Source organism: Gigantopelta aegis, chromosome 8 (assembly GCF_016097555.1).
Source record: "Gigantopelta aegis isolate Gae_Host chromosome 8, Gae_host_genome, whole genome shotgun sequence".
NCBI classification, from domain to species: Eukaryota; Metazoa; Mollusca; class Gastropoda; order Neomphalida; family Peltospiridae; genus Gigantopelta; species Gigantopelta aegis.
In genome coordinates, this window is record NC_054706.1 from 35,366,556 (window position 1) to 35,389,777 (window position 23,222).

Genomic DNA, 23,222 nt, shown 5'->3' on the forward strand with positions numbered 1-23,222 from the left:
AATACACAATCATCATTTTCTTCTTGTTGCTTAATCGATTCGTCTTTTAGGGGTTTACCGTGGGAAAAAACACTATATGATACGTGCTGCCTTTTAATGTAGAAAATAAGAAACAACAGCTCTTCTTTTTTTATTTAATTGGAATTTTTTTTTGAAATGTATACTTAAAAACTGGAATGTGTGGTCGGTATTCAATTAAAAAAAAAAGTCTGTTTAATAAAACTTGTCATTCACAGAAGAAGGACGCTCTACGCTGTTCTCATTATCGATTGTTGGGACTGGCTGATACGGCGTTTACCTACCCAGCCTGCTTTGCTCCGTGTGTGCTTTGTGTATTGTGATTCCCGCGGAATCGGTGTGGGAGTCACGATCGAGTTATGGGGGAGAGGATGAAGCCGAAGAAACGGGACAGGGAGACAGACGAGGCTCAGATTGAAACGCTAGAAGCAGACCACGAACTATTTCTTCAAGCTTTTGAAAGTAAGCAGAGCACATGACCAATATTGGCTGACCCCACTTACCGATTTCAAACTGACCGACATTCATTTCTTGTATGATAAGAGGTTTCTGCTACCACTAACGAATTGAAGAAACGAATCGCAATGTGTTATTTCCTGTATTGAATCACAACACATGTATTCTTTATGTCAAACCCACTACTAAATGGTTATTTTATTTTTTTAAATATGGATTAACTTATTATACACTTTGTTTTCTTATTTTTTGTTTCTTATTTTTTCAGAACCGACACAGATTTATCGCTATTTGCGAACAAGAAATGTTGTTTTGGTAAGTATTGGAACTACAGACATTGAGACTTGTGTGGGAGTTTGTTTGATTAAACCCAATGAGCTTTGTCAAATCTTGCCTAGTTGTTAATCAACAAGCCTACACTTGCTCCTAATAATTAGTTTAATGTTAAAGTTAAATGCCTGAGTTTGCTGCAATTTTTAAGATGTTATCCACTAACAGATACTTTTTAACAAATGTAATTATATATCAAATATATTTTTCTGCATAAAATAGTAGTCGCTGTATATTAAACGTGTTTCCGATCGTTCTGATATTTGTACTAGGTTATATTTCATTTTATTTCCGAAAATAATTTTAGGCTTCTTACAAATATTAAGACGACCAGAAACACATAGAATATACACACTGATATTCTAAACACAAAAATAAATTTAATATGTAAGTTTAATCGTAGAAATATTTTATTAGTCAGAAGCATCTTACAATGCAGCAAACTCAGGAATGTCCCTTTAAACTTTAGAATTTGTAAAAAATTAGTTTTAAAATTATTTTTCTTTAAGTTACATGTTTGAATTCTGAATAGTTATTTTTTTTTAGAAACATTTTATTTATTTTTTAAATCACTGAACATTAGGGTACAGTAAATTAATCACTAAAGGGTTGACAATTTTATTTATGAGTTACAATGTAAAGGCGAGGGAAGGACAACATCAATTCACGAGTGCAAGATAAACTATTTCTGAGTAACGAGTATTCAATTTATTACCCATTTTGAATATTTATCATTTTATATAACATTTTCAAACGATGACGTAAGTTAGTTGTTGACATGACTTCCACCATGGAAACTATTCTTACACACAATTAACCACCTATAGCGAAGCACTGTCTATGATGTCAAAACATATCTTAAGGGAAGAAATGTTTTTTTCCCTCCACTTTTTTCTGCCCATATGGGTCTAAATATAAAGTGGAATCCCCCAATTTTCTAGATTCTGGGCATTATTTTTACAACAAATGTTACAGTTATGGTTGAACTCAATTATAAATCTAAAATCTATGAAATTAAACAATTAATAAGGACATGGATGAAGAGAAGTATTACTCATTTAGGTAGGATTGCAGTCATAAAGGCTTTATTAATATTAAAGCTTAATTATCTTCTCCTGAGTCTCCCAAATCCTTCAGATCAGTTTTTGAAAGAATTGCATAAAATACTTTTTACCTTTTTATGGGATCAGAAGCCAGACCGAATTAATCAAAATATAATTTGCCGACCTATTAAAGGAGGCCTGAGATACTATATTATGATGTTACATGTTTTCGATAGGATAAGCGAAAGATATTACCAAAAAGCGAAAGATATTGTAAAAAATTAGGAAAGATATATATAATAAATAGACCATTTCATGGTGTTTTTTGCGAATACTATTTTTATGTCATTCATCACTCGTATTTAAAAAAAACCCATGAAATAGCCTCGATATATTTCCAAGACTCGAATTTGACAGGACAGGCAGCAAATACTGGTCAAAGTACACATGCTTTCTGATAATCAGCAAGTAGCTTTTGCTGAGCTTGTCATAAAAAATTGAGGAGAGAGATTAATTGGTCCCCTAAGTTAAATTATGTTCAGTATCATGACCTGATTCACTATGCAAGTGTCAGAGAATGGTACACAATTCTGTAGTGTTAACTACCAGTTGCTAATAATTTTTCAAATATTGCTATTAAAATTTGTTAAACAAAACGTTCCCTGCCATTTAATATATTAGCATATTGATATTTTCAAATATTGCTATTCAGAATTATAAAAACAAAATGTTCCATGCCATTTAAGATATTGCCATCTTGGTATCATATAAAATCACATGCCATGGGGAGTTAAAAAATTACCTCCTTGAATTAGTTTCGGGGAGAGAGTAATAGTTCCCTTAAATGGTGAGATCTGCTTGATTTTCAGAAGCAGTACTAGTATAAATCTGTTTATTCACATTTGTCTCAAGTGTTCCACATTGCTGTTAAAAAAAGTTACACATATATAGTTAGCTAATTTTTTAAACACCTTTAAGACACAGCCTGTCCTGACAGAGGTATTTATGAATTTATATAATAATACCAAAAAACCACCAATATATATATATATATAATTTTTTTTATTGATACCATGATAAACCCATGTAAAGTACCTTTTTTTTTTTTTAATGCATGTAGCACCAAGGATCCATGATTTAAAACAAAATAGCAGATGCCTAGTTGTTTCAGAATTATACAATTTAGATGGAGGAGTTATTTTAGCTAGTGTGATTATGCTTACTATGTATATATGTGTATTTTTTCTACATTTATAAAAATATATTCTTTTTTCTTCAGCCTATTTTTCTTCAAAGAAGTTTATGGTACATGAAACACAGACGAAGTGTTAGCAGTAAGAAAAGGTATTGTGGAACTTCGTGGAAATAGCAAATTATACCAATGTTATGAAAGTCTGTGTGTAAAATCATGTTATTTGTATTCATTCTTAAAAGCATAATCACGGCTTCTAGAATTTTTACAAAATCCACTAGCCATGGGATCAGTGATTTTAAAAATGTACTAGCCACGATTAAAAATTCACTAGCCCTATTTTACTTAATACAGTTTTACTTATAGTAATAATCAGATATGTTACCTAAAGAGGGAGATAGACAGTAAAAATACTCAGATTGGGGCAGGATATTCATATTTACAACATAGACTTAAATGCAGCATTTGAGAACTTTTTTTTCACTTTCTGTCGGGCATGGCCATAGTAGCTATTTACTAGCCCAACATTGAATATTACTAGACATGGGAGTGGGGCTACCATAATCTAGAAGCACTGCTTAATTTGTATAACCTGTGTACAATACTAAGATTATGCCATGTGTGTCAGTTTTATGAAATATTTTCAGAATTGACTCTGGGTGATCAGAAAATGTCAACAAATTATCTATTAAAATTGCAAAAACCGGGTTATTTCAGAACTAACAAAATATCAATTATTAAATAAAATTATTTTGCCAAATTTTGGTAATTTTATAACCGAATTTACTAATTAAATTGATACATCTGGGTCCAGAATAATGCAGAGGATCATGGACAAAATGGTCCAAGTATAGAACATCCATGAAAATAATTGATCAAAAGATCCCAAGATTAAATATTTAAAATGGTACTAAGATGAAGATAAAAATTACATTTCTTTGACCATTATGTTTTTTTTTTAATGATAATTTTATTGAAAGTACTCAGGTTGCAACGTTATTAGCAGTAGTGAGAAGTCAAAGTTGCCGTAATAGTTTGGACTTGGACGTAAATCTGTTTTCAAAAACAAAATCACACAACAGACATCAAGACACCGAGTTGATTAGGGTCACAGCTCAGTCCTTTGTTAGCAATTCTTGATCACATTCAGTAATGCCAGAAAATACTAATTATTACTTCAATATTAACATAACAACCCCTGCAATTAAGAAAATGTCCACAGCAAAAGACATACCATTGTAAAAAAACCCACCCCTGAATATAGTGCCACGGCAAAAAAGTGCCGCAGAGAATTATTAACTCCACAGTATTGTCGATTACTTAAAATTATATTCCATTTTTAATGACAACAAACAGTTATTTCGCTTAAATTTTAATACCGGAAGTAGTAGTAATTTTATATCGAAATATTGGTAATCAAGAGTATAATTTGGATCTTTCGGAATGAACATGTTGCAACTTTGTGAAATGAACCAATAAATATTAAATTCGCCAACTGTCAAACTTCTCCCCTTTCAGGGCTGGCTCTGGGTAAGCAAAAAAATTTTTGCCAAATTATTTTTTAAACTATAAAAATTGTGAAAACCTAGTTATTTCCTAACAATATAGCAATGAGTGCAAGAGATTATTTCGCCAAATTAAAATAAAATTTGCCATAAATTTGCAATTTAAAAATATGCAGTTGGCGAATTTGGCAAGTGCCAGAGCAAGCCCTGCCATTCACCTGGAAAGGGAACACTCGCTTCTCCTACTTTTTAAATCCTAGATTAAGGCCTGTTATGACATTTTCCTTTGGGGTGTTTTTTTTCATACATGTTCATGGCTGTTTCAACCTAGGACAGTTTTGATTGCATGATATTTAATTACCAGGCAATCCGTCACATAAGTGTAATTATTGTTTTATTTCTGTATTTACAGGAAAACATTCAAAGTTGACACCCTTCTTACTCAGGTTGAAGTGAAGAGAAGGAAAGCTAGTCAGTCGTCAAGGTAATCTTTATTGTTCATGTTAACCTTTTATTGGATTAATTTTTGACAAAAACCACATTGAGGAGATAAGCGTTTATAACTTTTACTCTCATATTTTCGCTTAAAATTTGTATAAATGCATAAAATAATATATATATATGTAAAATGGTAAATATTATTTTCTTTCAGACTTGAAAATATTTTCTCCACACTTTGAAAACTGACAATTATTTTGTTATATATTACAACTTTTCATTAATAATAGAGTCGAGTATGACACTCTGATTATTATAAAGTAAAACATATTTATTCAAGAGTACATAGTGCTCTAGAATGCAAGTGAATTAATGTTATTTTTAAATTAATAAAAAGTTAACTGGGGACAGAAGGTGACTTGCTTTACTGTCTATATTGTTTTGTTATATTTTTCAGCTACAAATCTGAATTTTTGAATCTTGAATTTAAAGGAATTAGTCACCCTGGATGTAAGTATATTATTTTTTATTTTTTAAATGTATATATTATAATATATCGTGGGGGAAATTTTGATGTATATTTCAAATAATTTCCTTGTTGTTACCACATCTTTGCACAATGTTGCATATTCACAGTAATATTCACAAAATTTATTTTAAATCTATTACATTGAGTCAGTTTCTTATAATTTAGTATACAGGACTGAAAAGTGAAATAAGTAAATGTGTGTAATGATTTTTTTTTATGCTTATTTCGTTGAATTTGACATTTGCAACTAGTTAATACATAATGTTTCATACCATATTGATCAAACTAAAGACATCGACGCTTTTTTAAATTTCCATCTTACAAGTTAGCACGGCTTCTAGAATTTTTATAAAATCCACTAGTCATGGGATCTATGATTTTGAATATTTACTAGCCACGATTAATCATTCACTAGCCGTACTTTACTTTAAGTTCATACAATTTTACTACTAATAATAATGTCGCCTAAAGAGATAGATATAGCTTAAAAACACTAAGGATGGGGGTGAGGGCAGGATATTCATATTTACAAAATATACTTCAATGCAGCATTTGATAACTTTTTTTTTCACTAGCCATCAGGCATGACAGTGCTAGTTATTTACTAGCTCAACATTGAATGTCACTAGCCATGGGAGTGGGGCTACCATAATCTAGAAGTCCTGAAGTTAGCCATATTTGCTTGGGTTTGTCATAAGTTCTTACACATCTTAATCCGAGTAAGGAAGAACTGATGTAAAAGTGTGCAGCACAAGATGAAACGTTCAGTCTCAGATTTTGTGTTAAAGTGTGTTTTGTTTAACGACACCACTAGAGCACATTGATTTATTTATCATCGACTATTTGATGTCATACATTTGGTAATTCTGATATATAGTCGTAGAGAGGACATCTGCTACATATTTTTTCCATTAGTAACAAGGGATCTTTTATATGCACCATCACGGACAGGATAGCACATACCACAGACTGGTATACCAGTCATGGTATACTGGCTGGACAAGAAATAGCCCATCGGCCCGATGGTGTATTTTGTGTCAAAAATTGTTATTGATAAAGTATATTTATTTGACTATATGTACAAAACTTTTGAAATATTTCAGTTCCTAACAACACTGATACTGCGGAAGTTGAAGTTCTTCTTTTAAAATTTTGCCATAAGAAAAGAAAGGTGAGATTCGAAGATGTCACATGTAAATGTTTCATTTATTCCACATTAGGCACTATATTAGGTTTATCAATCTCTGTATTATTATTCCCTAACACCATCCCAAAATCTATACTTTTTTAAGAATAATGATGTCTTATTTCCACATTTTTCGAAAAACATTTTAGATTTCAGAGCCAGTGATAAAATGCTCACATCAACTCCTTACTTTTCTTAACCGTACAAAGTTTTAAGCATTTTTAATTGTTATCCATTGAAATAAGTTTTGTTTCTTGGTATTCATCTTTCCATTGATGCAGGGCTCAAAATAGGAATTAAAATGTGGCTCGAAATAGAAGGTATATTGTTCATAAAATAAATGTCATGCTAAGATAAAATATGGCCTACTGGAAATAAGATGGTTTGGGATGGTGTGTAAAATTTAGCAGCATTATGGAATCAAAATATAAGAGAACCATAAGCTAAATAGAAGATGAGATAAGCTCTTTAGAAAAATGACCTGCAACTTTGGAGGGGGGGGGGGGGGGGCGGTTCCACAGGTCATTATTTTGGGTCCTGTGATGGTGATCATATTTACTCTGGAACATGAGTAATTGATTATATTTTCACACTTATTTAAAGTTGGATTCCTATTTTGTTCAGAGAACATTTTGTTCAGTATCACAGTTTGCTACGTAGGTTTTAGAGATCGCTACACAATTTTAAAACATTAACCAGTAGTTGCTAATCAATTTTCAATTGACTAGAATATCGCTAACAGAATCAAAATTTTGAAAATAAATTGTGCCGTGATATATCATTTTGAAATAACCTTATTTCTGCTTTATCTTATCCTGTAGGATGTCTCGTCTCCAGTAACACACGTTAGTCTAGGAAAAGTGAATATCAGTGTCAACTCTGATGTTCCCAGTCCTCAGCGAACAATAACTGTTAATCCAGACATATTTAGTCAGACAAATGGTCACACCGTCCGATCGTATGTCCTGTTGTTCAAGGTTGCCTTTCCCTCAGGATGTCTCATACTTCACGGACTGTGTAATGGTGATATACATGATCCAGGTAAGACTATTTTGTTGGTTATGATTGCTACACATATATGTAAAGCACTAAGAGATTTTTGAAGTCTTTGATATCAAGGCAAATTTACAGTGTTTTTGTTTTAATTAAGTTTCACAAATGTATATGATTAAAAAAAAAAACATTTGGTAAGTTGGATTATATTAAATTAAACTTGTAAATATATTTTTGATTTAAAAAATATTATGTCTAACAAAGTTATTCACACATAACTGTTAGACTTCTGTCACAGTCTTGCCTTAAATATTTAACTTAATGGTTTGGAGAGCCCATTTCAGTTGCCCAGATTTAAAAAAGCTAAGTAGGACAAGAGTCTTAAATTGTTTTTGTTTTCCAATTTTCAGAAGAGCCACCTCACAAACGAAGAAAGAATGGTCGTACCTGGATGACCGATGGCGAAAATGTACTCTACAGTGCTGAGCTGGTTATGTATGATCGTCACAAACACTGTCAGTTGGTGGAAGGAGAGTATGAAGTGGGCCTTGAAAACCTCAGGGACAAATCCAATTCCAAACGAAGATCATGGGAAACCATGGGAGGTGGTAAAGTGGGTGCTAGTTCTTCATCAGTCGTCTCACTTATGTATTTCACAAAATTAATTTAGCATTTATCTGTAATCAAAATGAATTGATGTTTAATGACACAGCAGCATGAATACATCGGCTATTGTGTGTAATTTGTAATATGGGCCCATTTATATTAATATGTTATTGATTGGAGATACAAATGCTTTATAAAATTGGCCACTTCAGAAGGTTTGACTGTAAATAGTAAGTAAAAAATAAGCCATTCTTCTTTGTCAAGTTTGTGGATAAGAAGGTTTTTTTTTATTAGTGAGAGTGGAAGATGACGGTTCTACTCATGCTTTTTGGTGTTACATGCTTAATTCCTGTCCAAAGGAAAGAAAATTTAAGCTTAAAATGTAAATATAGGTTAACATTAATGTAAATTAATATTTAAAATTACTTTTTATTAACATAGATGAAAACCCCCCCCAGCTTGTCACAAAATTTATTAAACGTGTTAATAGTTACTGTTAAATAAGGTATTTGGTTTTGTCCACACTGGATATTATAATTGTTATTACAGGAGGTTGGTCCTTTTGATGTGTTTAACCAATGTGCCAGTCTGAAATTCAGTCTATGCTGGACAGACACGAGCCTGGACACCAGCCCTCGTACTGCTATCACTCTAGCAGAGGACGAATTTAGGAACAATAATCAACTTGCCAATCACATTCTCGATGTCACCAACAACAACTCAGGTACATAACAGGGGTTTCCCCAGAGGCATATAGCGTAGGGGGTCACTACGCCTTAGGTGTGTTAGTAAGTGCTTTGGCATCATGTAAGGGCCTCAAATCAATTGCCTCTATGCTTTAATTGAGTATATGTGACAATCAACTGTTGGTTGTAACAACTTTTAAAAGTTTACAGTACACCGGTATTCACACTTCTAATAGGTGAAACATGTCTTTCATACCTAATTAGGTACAAGGCCCTCAGCACCCTTTCTTTTAATGACAGTCAATTACTAATTGTCATAAACATCAATGCTGGCACTTGCATTTGCGTTAAACTGATAGTGAAAATGTAAGTGCCTTAAAAATATCCTGGGTAAAGGCCTACCTGGTGCATTTGGAGAATTAACAATTTCTGTGTGTTTTTGTGTATTCTGTAATACCAGTGTGTATACCTCACCAGGACCCATCCATTTGTTATTATTAAGTCACTGAAATAAAACGTAAGATAGTGATAACTAAAATGTAAGCAGTGTGAGCATTCACAGAGTGAAACACTCCTGTCTTCATATATTTTAAGACGGTTAACAAAAATGTATTGATGGGGGAAAGATTAATATTTTATCAAATTCTTACCAGTTAAGCAATGAGAGATATTTTTGACATACACATTCTGACAGTCTATATCATAGATTTGTTGGAATTGGAGTAAACCCAAAGGGTAAGCTGAGAGGTACTGTTCATACAATTCATTTGCACCTTGGGTGTAGATTTCACTCTTGTAATTATTAATTATTATCACAGATTTCAGAAGTGTACTGTGCATAACTAATTCCAGGTTCCTACTGGTCATGGAAATCCTAGAATGTTGTGGGATTTATAAATGTCATCTTCCAGGCCTTAAAAGTCTTGGAATTTTTAATTGTCTCATTAATTTGATAAATGTTTTGTTTTGGTTATTCTTTTAATTTGTGTCAAAACATATTATAAGATGATTCTAATGATCACAGAATAATCCTTTAAAATTCTTAAAAGGGTCAATGGTGATGTCTTTAAAAAGTCATGGAATTTAATAACAGTAATATAAACCCTGTAAATTTTGTCTTGATGTTAGGTGATAAAATACACATTCACTCTTTCAGGGAGTCCAAAGAAAGAATCTCCGGCCAAGCTAAAAGACGTGAGCAGCCAACCGGTGAAGAAAAACCGAATCTTTTACCAGTTTATGTACAACAAAAACACTCGGCAGCAGACCGAGGCACGACATGATCTCAGGTGTCCATGGTGCTCCATTAACTGTATGCAGCTGTTTAGTCTACTCAAACACCTCCGCCTTTACCATGCTCGCTTTGAGTTTCTATATGTGGTGAGTTCTTTGTTTAGTCTACTCAGAAAAACCTCCGCCATTACCACACTGTCTTTGAGTTTCTATATGTGGTGAGTTCTTAGATTAGTCTACTCAGAAAAACCTCCTCCATTACCACACTCGCTTTGAGTTTCTATATGTGGTGAGTTCTTTATTTAGTCTACTCAAACACCTCTGCCTTTACCATGCTCGTTTTGAGTTTCTATATGTGGTAGTTCTTTGCTTAGTCTACTCAAACACCTCTGCCTTTACCATGCACGCTTTGAGTTTCTGTATGTGGTGTGACCGGCCTTGGTGGCGTCGTGGTTAGGCCATCGGTCTACAGGCTGGTAGGTACTGGGTTCGGATCCCAGTCGAGGCATGGGATTTTTATACCGACTCCAAACCCTGAGTGAGTGCTCCGCCAGGCTCAATGGGTAGGTGTAAACCACTTGCACCGACCAGTGATCCATAACTGGTTCAACAAAGGCCATGGTTTGTGCTATCCTGCCTGTGGGAAGCGCAAATAAAAGATCCCTTGCTGCTAATCGGAAAGAGTAGCCCATGTAGTGGCGACCGCGGGTTTCCTCTCAAAATCTGTGTGGTCCTTAAACCTTATGTCTGGCACCATATAACCGTAAATAAAATGTGTTGAGTGCGTTGTTAAATAAAACATTTCTTTCTTTTTGTATGTGGTGAGTTCTTCGTGTAGTCTTTCTTTCTTTTTGTATGTGGTGAGTTCTTTATTCAGTCTACTCAAACTCTTTTACCACGCTGGCTTTGAGTTTCTATATGTGGTGAGTTCTTTGTTCAGTCTACTCGAACACATCTGCCTTTATCACTCGCTTTGAGTTTCTATATGTCGTGAGTTACATTAGTCTACTCAAACACTTCCACCTTTACCACACTGGCACTGAGTTTTCATATGTGGTGAGTTCTTTGTTTAGTCTGCTCATATGCCTCTACCTTTACCATGCTCACTTTGAGTTTCTATATGTGTGAGTTCTTTATTTTGTCTACTCAAATACCACCGCTTATGCCATGCCTGCTTTGAGTTTCTATATGTGTTGAGTTTTCTTTGTATACCAAAACACATTTTGTATGTTTTGAGTTTCTGTATGTGGTCAGTACTTAATAGTTTGTTAACTCTTTACCGTTACTGTACAAGTTTTCATTTATTTCTCTTACGAAGTATTATAGGAACATTTTGAGTATTTATACAAGTTGAGTCCTTATAATAGTTTTTTTTTTTTTTATTGTTTGACATGTATAATTAGTTTTCTCTGTTGAATTACAAAGCTAAATTAAATATTGAACAAAGATTGTAGCCTTGCTTCATTTGTCCACATGATTTGTTAATTAAATTAACCCCAGCCAATTATGTGTTTGGCTTTTCCAAATACATTATACACATAGAACATCTGCCCTTGACTTTTGTTTCACAAAATTCCCAAACCGCCATCAGTGTTGTCAATTATGTTCATGTTTATTACCTAATTCACCAGTAATGTCTATTACTTAATTACTATTGCTATGCTTATTGCTTGGAAACGCATATTTATAACACATCCTATGTTATTTACTCTTACATAGCAATGTCAGGGTTTATGTCATTCTTACTAGCTAATATGAAATTTAATAATTTTACCATGTTCTTTTTCTTTTGTCTTCTTTTTGTTTGTATTTGGCAGGTCTGTAGTAGTTAACCCCATCCACTGTTTTGATTTTGCTACAGCTTTGACACATTAGCTTCTCTCTCTCTTTTAGCCTCATCCAAAGGGTATTGAAATAGATGTTTCAATAAATGAGCGTTACGATGGTTCGTATGTTGGTAACCCGCAAGATCTCCACTCTCACATTGGTTTTGCATTCAGTCGAAAGGGTCCAGTCAGAAGAACGCCTGTCACACACATTCTAGTTTACAGGTACGTTTCCTGTATTATATTGATCTTGACAGATGTGTTATAGTAACTACTTAAGGGTTTTTAATATACTGTAAGACAGGTAATTTTTACAGGTGGAAATGTTTTCACATTTCTTCCAAATCAGTTATATCGTACTATGCCAAAAATGTTTTAATTCAATTCATACAGCAGGCCACATTTTACTTCCTTTCAAGTCTTGATTTGACTGATGTTATTACTTGGTGTAAAACAAAAACTCCAATAAACATTAATAAGAATAACCTGTATTTTGATTGACTTTTGTAGACCAAAGAGACCAGAGCCTAGTCTTGCCGAATTCCTTGAGCCAGAAAATGAGTCTAAAATCAACAGACAATTTGTACAAGGTCATAACAGGTATTTGGTTTACTCATTGAGGGAACAATCTTCAATCTTTAATTTGATATTTTCCCTTATTTCTATTGCTCCTCACTAAAATTTGTCATAGGTTTTGGAAGGGTGTCGTTGGGGAGGGGGAACTCAGAAGGTACACGGTTTGCACATGCTTTAAAAGGCCATAAATTTGCCCTAAAAAGTCCCTATTTTGATGATCTAGCCCTAAAAAGCCCTATATTTTATGGGCAAGTTCACAAAAGGCCCTAAATTGGGCCATATAAGCCCTGAAATCGTTAGACATTTTTCTTCTTCTGGAAACATTAAATAAATTGCCAAAAATACATCGATATCTACTTTCATTTGTTGATCTCTGTTCTCGCTCAAACGTTGGTGTGTAAACAAAGCCAAAATGATACCAACGATTCATTCGTAAAACATCAGTGTTCGGTATTGTTCATAGAAGGATTCATTTGTAACTTTTGAGGAGTGCTTGATAGGTCATTCTAAAATGAAACATGTTTCTAAAATACTAATCAAGAGTCTTAATCTCAGTACAAACTAAATAAAACGGAATATTATAAAATTATTTGAACTGAATTAGACATTTATGCATATGTGGATTCTACATATTTATGTTTATAAAAATGTGTAGGACCGTTCTTTCGATCCCAACAACCCGCTCGAACACTCCCATTATTTTGTCGAGTTTGAATTTCATTGCAAATGGCAGAGAGCTAAATGTTAGTCCCTAAATTTTACTTACATTGACCCTAAAAGCCCCTAAATTTAGGTTTGAAATTTTTGTATGTACCATGAGGTAATAAAATAATGCATTGGTCCCAACCCAGTTGAAAATCAAATTAATATATAGCTGAGGGCCTCTTCCCTGTCATGTTCCGGCACTTATGTTTGTTGTGAATTCTTAGGGTTTTTTTTAAATGACTAACATAAAGACTTGGGTTTAATGAACTGTTTGATTATTGTGTCTGTTAATACTGCTTAGTTGCGCACTTGAATCAATTATTTGTATGACTTGTTTTTCAGATTGTATTATCGGACAGCAACAAGTAACCCAATGCGACCTCAGGAAATCGACTATGACAGTGATTCAGAAAATGACCCACTGTGGCTTAGACAGAAAACTGTCAATGTAGGTCTTTAACTGTGGTAACTGTATTCAACAATTCATGTCTTAGATGAAAGGACACAGAAAATAAAAATAAAATAACTTATCAGGGCTTATCACTGCGAAATTAGCTAATTGTTTATTTTAATTCCAAGTGGCCACAACATTTAGTATTTGGCTAATAAAATTTTAATTGAATTAGACTTGTTTTAATAAATTTCTAAGTTTGTCAAATCCACTAGTCCTCAATCCCATGTAGTGACTTTTTGGTCTGGGTACCGGCCTCGGTGGCGTCGTGGCAGGCCATCGGTCTACAGGCTGGTAGGTACTGGGTTCGGATCCCAGTCGAGGCATGGGATTTTTAATCCATATACCGACTCCAAACCCTGAGTGAGTGCTTCGCAAGGCTTAATGGGTAGGTGTAAACCACTTGTACCGACCAGTGATCCATAACTGGTTCAACAAAGGCCATGGTTTGTGCTATCCTGCCTGTGGGAAGCGCAAATAAAAGATCCCTTGCTGCCTATTGTAAAAGAGTAGCCTATGTGGCGACAGCGGGTTTCCTCTGAAAAACAGTGTCAGAATGACCATATGTTTGACGTCAAATAGCCGATGATAAGATAAAAAATCAATGTGCTCTAGCGGCGTCGTTAAATAAAACAAACTTTACTTTTTCTGGTCTGGGCTAGTGGAAATTATCAACTGTATGTCTATAATACATGCTTGTCAATGATATGCTATTTCTTTAGTTGTCAAGTGCTGTGGTAAAAATCTTTATTTATCTTTCATACATGAATTTAAATTCTAATCTACAAATCAATTCTCAATAACTGTGAGCGACAAACACACTGCTATTGTAATCTAATCCATTAAAGTACTGTAGCAAGCATCTAAAGTAATTTGCTTTGTACAAAGAATTTTAGAAATTGTAGAAAATAACTGAATGGAGGCCAATATTTTATGTATTATATCGGGTGGCCCCAAAAAAACTTCCCGAACCTTAAGGGTTAATAACTTTGCATCTAACCACTATATTGCTATGAAACTTCACACAAGTCAACAATATGATGTTTTTAATATATCCTGAAATATCCCTGTCTTATACTTTTTTTGCAGTCGGATAATTAAAAACAAAAGTCAAAAACTGCAGTGGCAGAGTCCAAAAAGCTGCATAGTTACCTTGAATTTACTGAAATACTGAATGGACCTCCATGTGCTTCAAAAACTGCTCTGAGTCTTTTTTTTTTCCAACTTGAAATACTACTCCTGATCTCTCTAAGAAATATTTTGTCCCATCATTTTTGTCAGCCTCGTTTTGAGTTCACACTTCTATACGTCCTGCATATACTTTCTCCGACAGCAAATCCCAAATGGAATAGTCCATTGTGTTACGGTCTGGACTTCGGGGTGGCCACTTGTCTTTTTTTTTTTTTTTTTATGAAATCCTCCATAGACCTCCAAATAGACTTGCATAATTCTACTAGTGTCAGAAGTTAACCCATCCTATTGGAAAACAAATTTCCATCAGGTTAGAGATGATGGCAATCAGGCAAGAGTCTCATTTCTAATAGTTTTTGATAACACTCGGAGTTAACTTTCACTTTGTTTGTGTTAATAAAGTGCAGGTTCGTTTTTCCACTCCATGATACCCCAGCAGAAACCATTATTTTCTTGTTAGACCTTGAGGTTTCATGGTACAGTCATGTGTTGGGAATTTCCTTTTTCTTCCTATCGTTTTGGCGGTTACGTGCCACCTGATACGGAAAGTCTTTCTTTCTGTAAAGACCAGTCCTTTCACATCTTGTTTTGAATACCTGCTGTACAACTTTTTCGAGTGTGTCTTCCTTTTTTGCATGACAGTTTTATCCAGCCGTGAAACTTCTATGCATTTGAGAGATTTTAATTCCAATTCTTTTGTAATGTTCTGAACTGATGATTGTGCAGTACCCAAATCTCTGGCAATTTGACTCGGAGACTTACGAGTCCCTGACTTGTCCTCCTGCGACACAATTGCTTCCTTGATGTAATCTTTATTTATATCGGTATTTGCAGTTCTTGGCCTTCCACTGCCTCGTTTTCTGCTGGTAGAACCTGAAGTCCTTATATTGTCAGTAAGGCGGTTGACTATTTGTATATTCCACTTTTTATCAGGGAATTCCCTTATAATCCTCGCACAACACCAGCACTTTTCCTTGCAACATGCTTTATCCCTCTGATTAAGTACCATGATAGGACCTCAAGAAAGCAAACATCAACCTCCTTGCCTATTCAGAACATTAGTGTCAGACACTGTCTCTTGACAAGTGCCATTCATGACACCGCAGGTGTAACTTGTCAGTGTTACAAATGACAACCAGTTTCTGCCATTGCAATTTTTTCCTTCTTTTTTTTTCTTCTTTTTTTAAAATTATCGTCCACAGAAAAGGTATATGACATAGAGACTTGGGAATTTCAGGATATGTTAAAAACATCCTGGTTTTTTTACTTGTGTGAAGTTTAATAGCTATATAGTTAGTTGCAAGTTATTAACCCTTAAAGTTCAGGACAGGTTGGTTTTTTGGCCACCCGATATGTGTGATTGTTGTTCAGTGTTTAAAGATTGTTCTGTAATTCAGATGATCGAGGAGTTTACCGATGTCAATGAGGGAGAGAAAGAGCTCATGAAGCTGTGGAATCTTCACATTATGAAAAAGAAGTAAGTTTGTCACAAGCAATTACAAGATTACAGGCCTAACTTTTGGTCTAATTCTACAAAATTCCTGCAATTTTTTATCATGGGAATCCACAACATTCCTTGGATTGTTTTTGTTACAGTGCGGAATGTTTTAATTAATGCTAATAAACAGGATTATTATCTGGGTATGGAGATATATTTTCAAATAGAGTAGGCTCAAATATGCATATCTGACTAGATTTTTTTTTTTTTTTAAAGATTGATATTGCAGAAATGATTCATATGATTTTTATTTATAGAAATATTGTGAAAATTGGTAAATGTAAATATTGAATTTGTTTTTCTTCCCCAGCCTCATCGGCGATGTTCAGATTCCTGTTGCTTGTTCAACATTTGTGGAGTTGCACGGACGTGAAATTATTGAGAAGAACCTGTGCCGAAACTTTATACTACACATGGTGAACTTGTTTGACTTCTCACTGATTCGACCAGAAGTCGTTCAGAGGACTATAGGGCAGATAGAATGTCTTAAAGAGGAAATGGGTGTGTACTGACCGGTGACTGGAGTCAAATTGTTATGGATGCTGTAACCAGAGTACTTGACATGAATAATTCATGCAGAAAGTAATGGAAACAAAACAGTCTGGCCTTGCGAAACAGAACAGTCTGGCCTTGTCCATTGCAGTCCTTAAGTCCGTGACAAATAAAATGCCTTTACTGCAGTAATCACATGTTAGAAATGGCAGCTGACAAGTAACATGATATTTTTCCTTAGCAACTGTCATCGTACTTTGCAAACATTCAAGTAGTGGATACTTTTATTGATTAGATGTGTAATTTTTTAAGACTGACAATTTTAAATGTAGGTTGTCATCAACTCTTGTGTGACTATCGATAAAACAAAAGCGAAATAAGAGCCATTTGTTTGATAATGTTTCTAGGCTCTCTAAAGATTTTCACGTGGTGTTCTATCATATGAAGTTGGTGGATTTTAATTCATATAGATAAAGACAGCAGAATTTATCCCCATTTTTTTTTTGGGACACTTCTGTATGAAACTAGAATAGGGTGGGATATGAATTTAGAAAACAAGCCAAAGTTTCACACTTGTAAAGGTTTTTTTCGTGTTTAATCACACCATTCCTGCAGTTGAATTTTTGACAGTATATTTTATTACAATATAAAGTTGTTGATAACTGTTTACACTTTGTATTGATTGATGCTTTGTGAAGTTTGGCAGGATATGCAAAATATGGTGTACATTTGTATGAGGCTGTTTGTTTTAACTTGTTTGACTGAATTTTACCATAGTTGCATTTGGTTTGGAATTTTAATGTTTGTAAAAACAATTTAAATTAAAATCGAATAATTTGTTTGAAATACAGTGACTATTGTACATTGTTTTAAATTCTTTGACATCTTCTCTGTATAACCAAACAGTGAAGCTTGTGGAATAGAATAAATGCTAGATTTTCATCCAGTTTTTTTAATGGAGGCGGTGGTGAAATTTTATTTTTTCAGGGCATTGGAAATACTGCACATTAGTGTGTATGTGTGTCTGGGGGGCGAGGGGAATTACCAATAAAGAAAATAGGGGTGAGCCTTTATCCTAGAGGGTGGGAGAGGAGGAAAATCAAGGATTTGTTATAATTGCCTTTTTCATTACTTGGAAAGTCCTGTTGTTTTTTGTGATTTTTAGTTTGGTATTGTGTGTACTAAATAACAGGCTAGGGATTTTCGAAGCTATCTTACTGCTACGAAATCGTAAAACTTTTGTAGGCTATGGTATCACCACAGCACATGCCATAGTGACATCATAGCTTACAATGGTTTTATTATTTCGTAGTGTTAAAACAACTTTGAAAATGTGCGCGCAGGTCATTATCTTTGTTTCAGCTGTAGGTATCACCTGTATCATAAACCCAGTTAAATGTTTAAAGAAAGAATTTATTTTTAAGTAACCCATGAAAGGAATATTTACACATTCCCAAAACATTATTTTTATCTAGTGGTTGCTACACTTTGCTTAGAGAATGATAGAAGGAATTAGCTACCAAACCAAGTCAAATCTCACAGACGACAGTAGTAGCTAAACTGTAACACTTCAGTCAACAAACACATGGATATTGGTACAATCCCTCAATCTTAAAAGGAAATTGTGGGAGAATTGTGGGGTTTAACTGATAATTTTAGTAGGACCCGGCATGTTTCAAGCGCAGTAGTAGCTTATATATTGAAATTAAATTTCAGGAATTTTCTCGTTAGATGAAAGGACATTTTATATCAAGTTCTGTCACATATATCACCAGTGGCAGGCATGGCCTAATTTAATGCAACATTTAAGTTAAGTGCATTACAAACTTTGACCAGGTATGATATTTGGTATACTGGTACCTATAAGTACATTCTTTTGAAAGGATAGCCCATAATAGTAATACAATATATTCCACTGGGGGGAATTGAGCAAGTGTTGAATCATACCTTAGGTACAAATCACTGACTAATAAAACGTGGAGAAATGCATGTGTTAACATTTACACAAGAAAATGTTGCAAGATAAATCAGTTTCCCCACATTGTTGCCATACTTGTGATGGATATTTATTAAAGTCTAAGAACACATTTTTCAGTTTGCATTTTTGTTTTTGTGGATGGGGTGTTGATTTACCTGGTATGAGCATGCTGGGTAAGTATGTTAGATTGGTAATTTTTAACAGGATGATAAAAATAAATTCCCAGATAAATAAGAATTTGATTGCATACCGAAGGTAGTAACCTAAATGTGCTCTAGTTGTATATTAAATATTTTTTAATTTAATATGTCCTGTGCTGAGGAACTTTCAAATTGAATACTTAACCGATTCGTTTAGGACTCCATTAGCATCTACAATGGTGCAAACATTCCTCTTCTGTTTTTGTGTGTATGTGTCGAGGAATCTATTACGGCAGGTTTTACTGCTATTTCTGTTTCGTAGACTGGAAAATCATAAGTTACTTTCATCAAAAGCAATTATTTTGTCATGTTTGATTAATCATCTGAAATCATAAAGTGATTATTTTTATATTTAAAAAAGGCAGCACATCGTTGCCATATTTTATGTTGTACATGTTTATTATGACTAGTAAAATAATGCTCACATTTCAGAAGGATATAAATGCATTATATCCATTTGTCTACCTGAAAACACCTAGAGTAAACATGCACCACTTTCTGTTATGGAAGAAATAATAAACCTATGGTGGATATTTATAGACATTCAAATCGAGCACTTAAAAAAACTATCAATATTAAAATATTTTCATTATGGGTTTTAAAAAATATGTCTGGGTATACTCGCAGATAAATCTACAAATAATTTTTGTACATCTTGTTTTAGCTTTTCTTTTTTTTTTAACCTATATATTAATTACAATTAATGAATCCTTGTTTTGTGCCATCTAAAAATCACTGTGGCAGTGTGCAGTTCCATGAGTCATATTGTTGAATGTATTCATGTGTAGCACAAAATTACAATAGCATTTTTGTGTTAAATTGAAACGAGTCTTTTTCAGCAAAAAATCATTTAGTGTTTGCCTCCACTGTTCATTCCACTAAAGCTCACTAATTCAGGGTCTTCTATAGAGCCAAAATAATTAAATTGTCACATGTTGGTAATGACTGTTGGTTTTAATATTTACGGCGACACCACACAATGCAAGTGTTTGATACGAGAATATCTAATTGCATAGCAACTGATCAATCATACTGTTTTTCTTGTCACAATCTGCTATTGTTGTACGAGACACTCGTACCCTCTGGCTTCATCTTTAGTGTTCATTCTTTCATACTGATTACATACCTATTACATTCTATTTCACTCTTTAGGTCATTCAGGAGTGCTTTCTGAGTATGACCAAGCATTCATGCTCATCATTCATTTAATTACATGTTTGAGGGGAATATTTGTCTAAACAACTGAATAAAAGAACTAAATGTGAGTAGACCTTTTGCCACAACGTTAAATCAGTAGTCATTATTTTGGTTGAATTTACTTAACAACTGCTTCTATTTCTGTCATGAAAATTAAGACTACAGTTAATTTTGTTTGCATTTCGTAAAACGGACTTGTTGATGTTAAGTAGAAATTATTCAATCATATAATGGTATATGAAATATAACGGCTATTTTACATTAAATGATTGGTATTGCAGTAAAAATTGTGTAATAAAATATTTGGTAAACCAGTTTCATGGTTTTTCAATCCTTAAAATAAATTCTAGATTTGTAACAAAGTTATTCACAGTTGTGTTTGTTTCATATATTTATCAACATTTTGCCATATTTTAATAGAAAGGTATTTCTTGTTTGATCAGTTCATCATTGTGTGATTGTGACATGGTTCTCATTTGATGTTATGATAAGAATGTTTTATGTGATTACTCCATCACAGCAAAACGTAAGGTGGTTAAACATGGTTCTTATTCATTTACTTCATTTCAGTAACAGGACTAAATGATTCTGATTTGATGTACTAATTAATTAATTGTCAAGATAACTTGTAACAAACATCTAATCTCCAGGGCCGCATTCCACAAAGTGATCTTAGCCCTAAGATCACCGTAACTGCACAGCTGACATATGCACTAAGGTGATCTTAGCGCTAAGATCGCTTTGTGGAACGGGGCCCAGGAATATTTAACTCTACAGAATATTGTCATGAACGTGCAATGTTTCGGAGATTCTATTTCTGATGTTTTGATAATTGTTTCAGACATTTTTCAATATCTATTTCAGGTGATCATGTATTATACCATGTATACCAAACTGATTAAATTTTTTGGGAGGTGCTCATTCTATTTTCTATTTTTAAGCTACAAATTTGTTTGTTAGGAAAAAGACTGAGGTAAATGGTAAGAAATGACTATTCCATCCATATTGTCAGATTCTCCTGTGTGTACCATCTGGTACGTATGACATTTAAAACTGATTTAGATGTACCGGTATACGGGACTGTACAATTTGAGATTAATAAGAAACTTGGTTTTTGAACTGTATATATACACACTGAGATCTCATTAATCCGAAAGGTGTGGTTCTTCAGCAGAGTGGAATTGTTAAATAACACCAACATCATTCCATGATTACATTTTAACATTTGACTTGCATTAATTGTGCGAAAGTTGAAAACAGTCATGGCCAGTCAAAACCAATCTATTGTTTGAAATGGCCTCTGCATTGAATAGATTAGGCCTAAAGAGCAGTTGAATGGTTCGTTTTATATTTCGACTGTCTGCAAGTTGTGCACACCCATCCTCATGCACTGGAGTCCGGATTATTATATTTTTATAGGGGGAGTGTTTAAATACAGGGTACAGATTGGTATTCGTTTACTATCTGATTTGGTTAAATTTTATCAGCTACCTATATATATGTTCACTTTGCCACAGGGACCAATTGTTGAACTGTAATCATGAAATCATGTTTATCATGTTGAAGACATTAACATGTTGGTAAGGTGATTTAGGATCTGTTGGTTTGCTCACCATGATGTTTTCCATTTATTTCATTAGCCACCAATAAGACTTTCCATTGTGAAATGTTCACTACGAACAACCCTTCTGGTATCTACAATACATGATCTGCAATGAAAATAATGTGTGCCTATATATTTCACACGTGAGAGTGTGTACGAATGATGCAAAATTTGTTTGCACATATTTTTTTCTAGTTTATAGTAATATGCTATGATGTCATTAAGCAAACATTCCTTTAAAAAACCCAAAAAAACTTGTCTGTATAATAATTCTTGGCCGTGATCATATAATATTAAACATTTTATGTTATATGACCTGGCATGGAACCTTTCTGCCAACCACTCTTTTCTCCACCCCCTTCCAATGTTAAAAGGATTTATTTATTTTTGTCTATTCATGCATACTAAGAGGATGAGGATGCATAGCTCACAGTGGAACAAAATTTAGTTTTGCCAATTTTGAGATATATAGAGTATTGTTTTGAAAATCATTATAATGTGGTTATTTTAAGGAAACATTTGTTTGTCAAAGACTAAATTTTGTAGCCACTTTGTATAAAAATGAGCTAATTTGGTAATGGACAGGATGAGCCCCGAGAATGTTTCTGGTAGTTTAAGCATTCACAGTGTGCAGATTTATACTGTAAGGAACCATTTTTTCTCTGTGACTGGCGTCGTGGTTAGGCCATCGGTCTACAGGCTGGTAGGTACTGGGTTTGGATCATAGTTGAGGCATGGAATTTTTAATCCAGATACCGACTCCAAACCCCGAGCAAGGCTCAATGGGTAGGTGTAAACCACTTGCACCGACCAGTGATCCATAACTGGTTCAACAACGGCCATGGTTTGTGCTATCCTTGCCTGTGGGAAGTGCAAATAAAAGATCCCTAGCTGCCTGTTGTAAAAGAGTAGCCTATGTGGCAACAATGGGTTTCCTCTAAAAAAAATCAATGTGCTCTAGTGGCGTCGTTAAATAAAACAAACTTTACTTTACTCATCTGTATTTATAAACATTACTGTATGATACCCAGAACTTGTAGATAAGTACTATTATGAATACAGAGCCAGGTTAGTAAAAATATTGACTGAACGACTGCTAGAAATATTACTAGCATAGTGTTCACCTAAATACACAAAAATCTTAATATGGGGTGTGTGGTGGAGATTGGCACCACCATGGTGAGCAATACTGTGGTTTTCTAGACCACCTAATGACAAACGAAACATGTATTTCATTCCAACAAATTACAGTTGTATATTTACCGATCTATCTCATCAGCTGTTCAACCA

General features: G+C 34.0%; 1 protein-coding gene across 1 annotated transcript; it reads left to right on the plus strand.

Annotated features, from left to right (window-relative positions):
- The first annotated feature begins 242 nt into the window (after nucleotides 1–242).
- On the plus strand, nucleotides 243–20,644 carry LOC121378661 (polycomb protein suz12-like). Its single transcript, XM_041506939.1, has 15 exons — nucleotides 243–480; nucleotides 743–789; nucleotides 3,127–3,191; nucleotides 4,957–5,028; nucleotides 5,440–5,492; nucleotides 6,615–6,682; nucleotides 7,519–7,738; nucleotides 8,101–8,303; nucleotides 8,846–9,020; nucleotides 10,139–10,362; nucleotides 12,109–12,266; nucleotides 12,552–12,641; nucleotides 13,665–13,770; nucleotides 16,362–16,441; nucleotides 16,773–20,644. The coding sequence occupies exons 1-15, from the start codon at nucleotides 378–380 to the stop codon at nucleotides 16,972–16,974; spliced, it is 1,866 nt and encodes a 621-aa protein (XP_041362873.1). The 5' UTR covers nucleotides 243–377; the 3' UTR covers nucleotides 16,975–20,644.
- The last annotated feature ends 2,578 nt before the right edge of the window (nucleotides 20,645–23,222 follow it).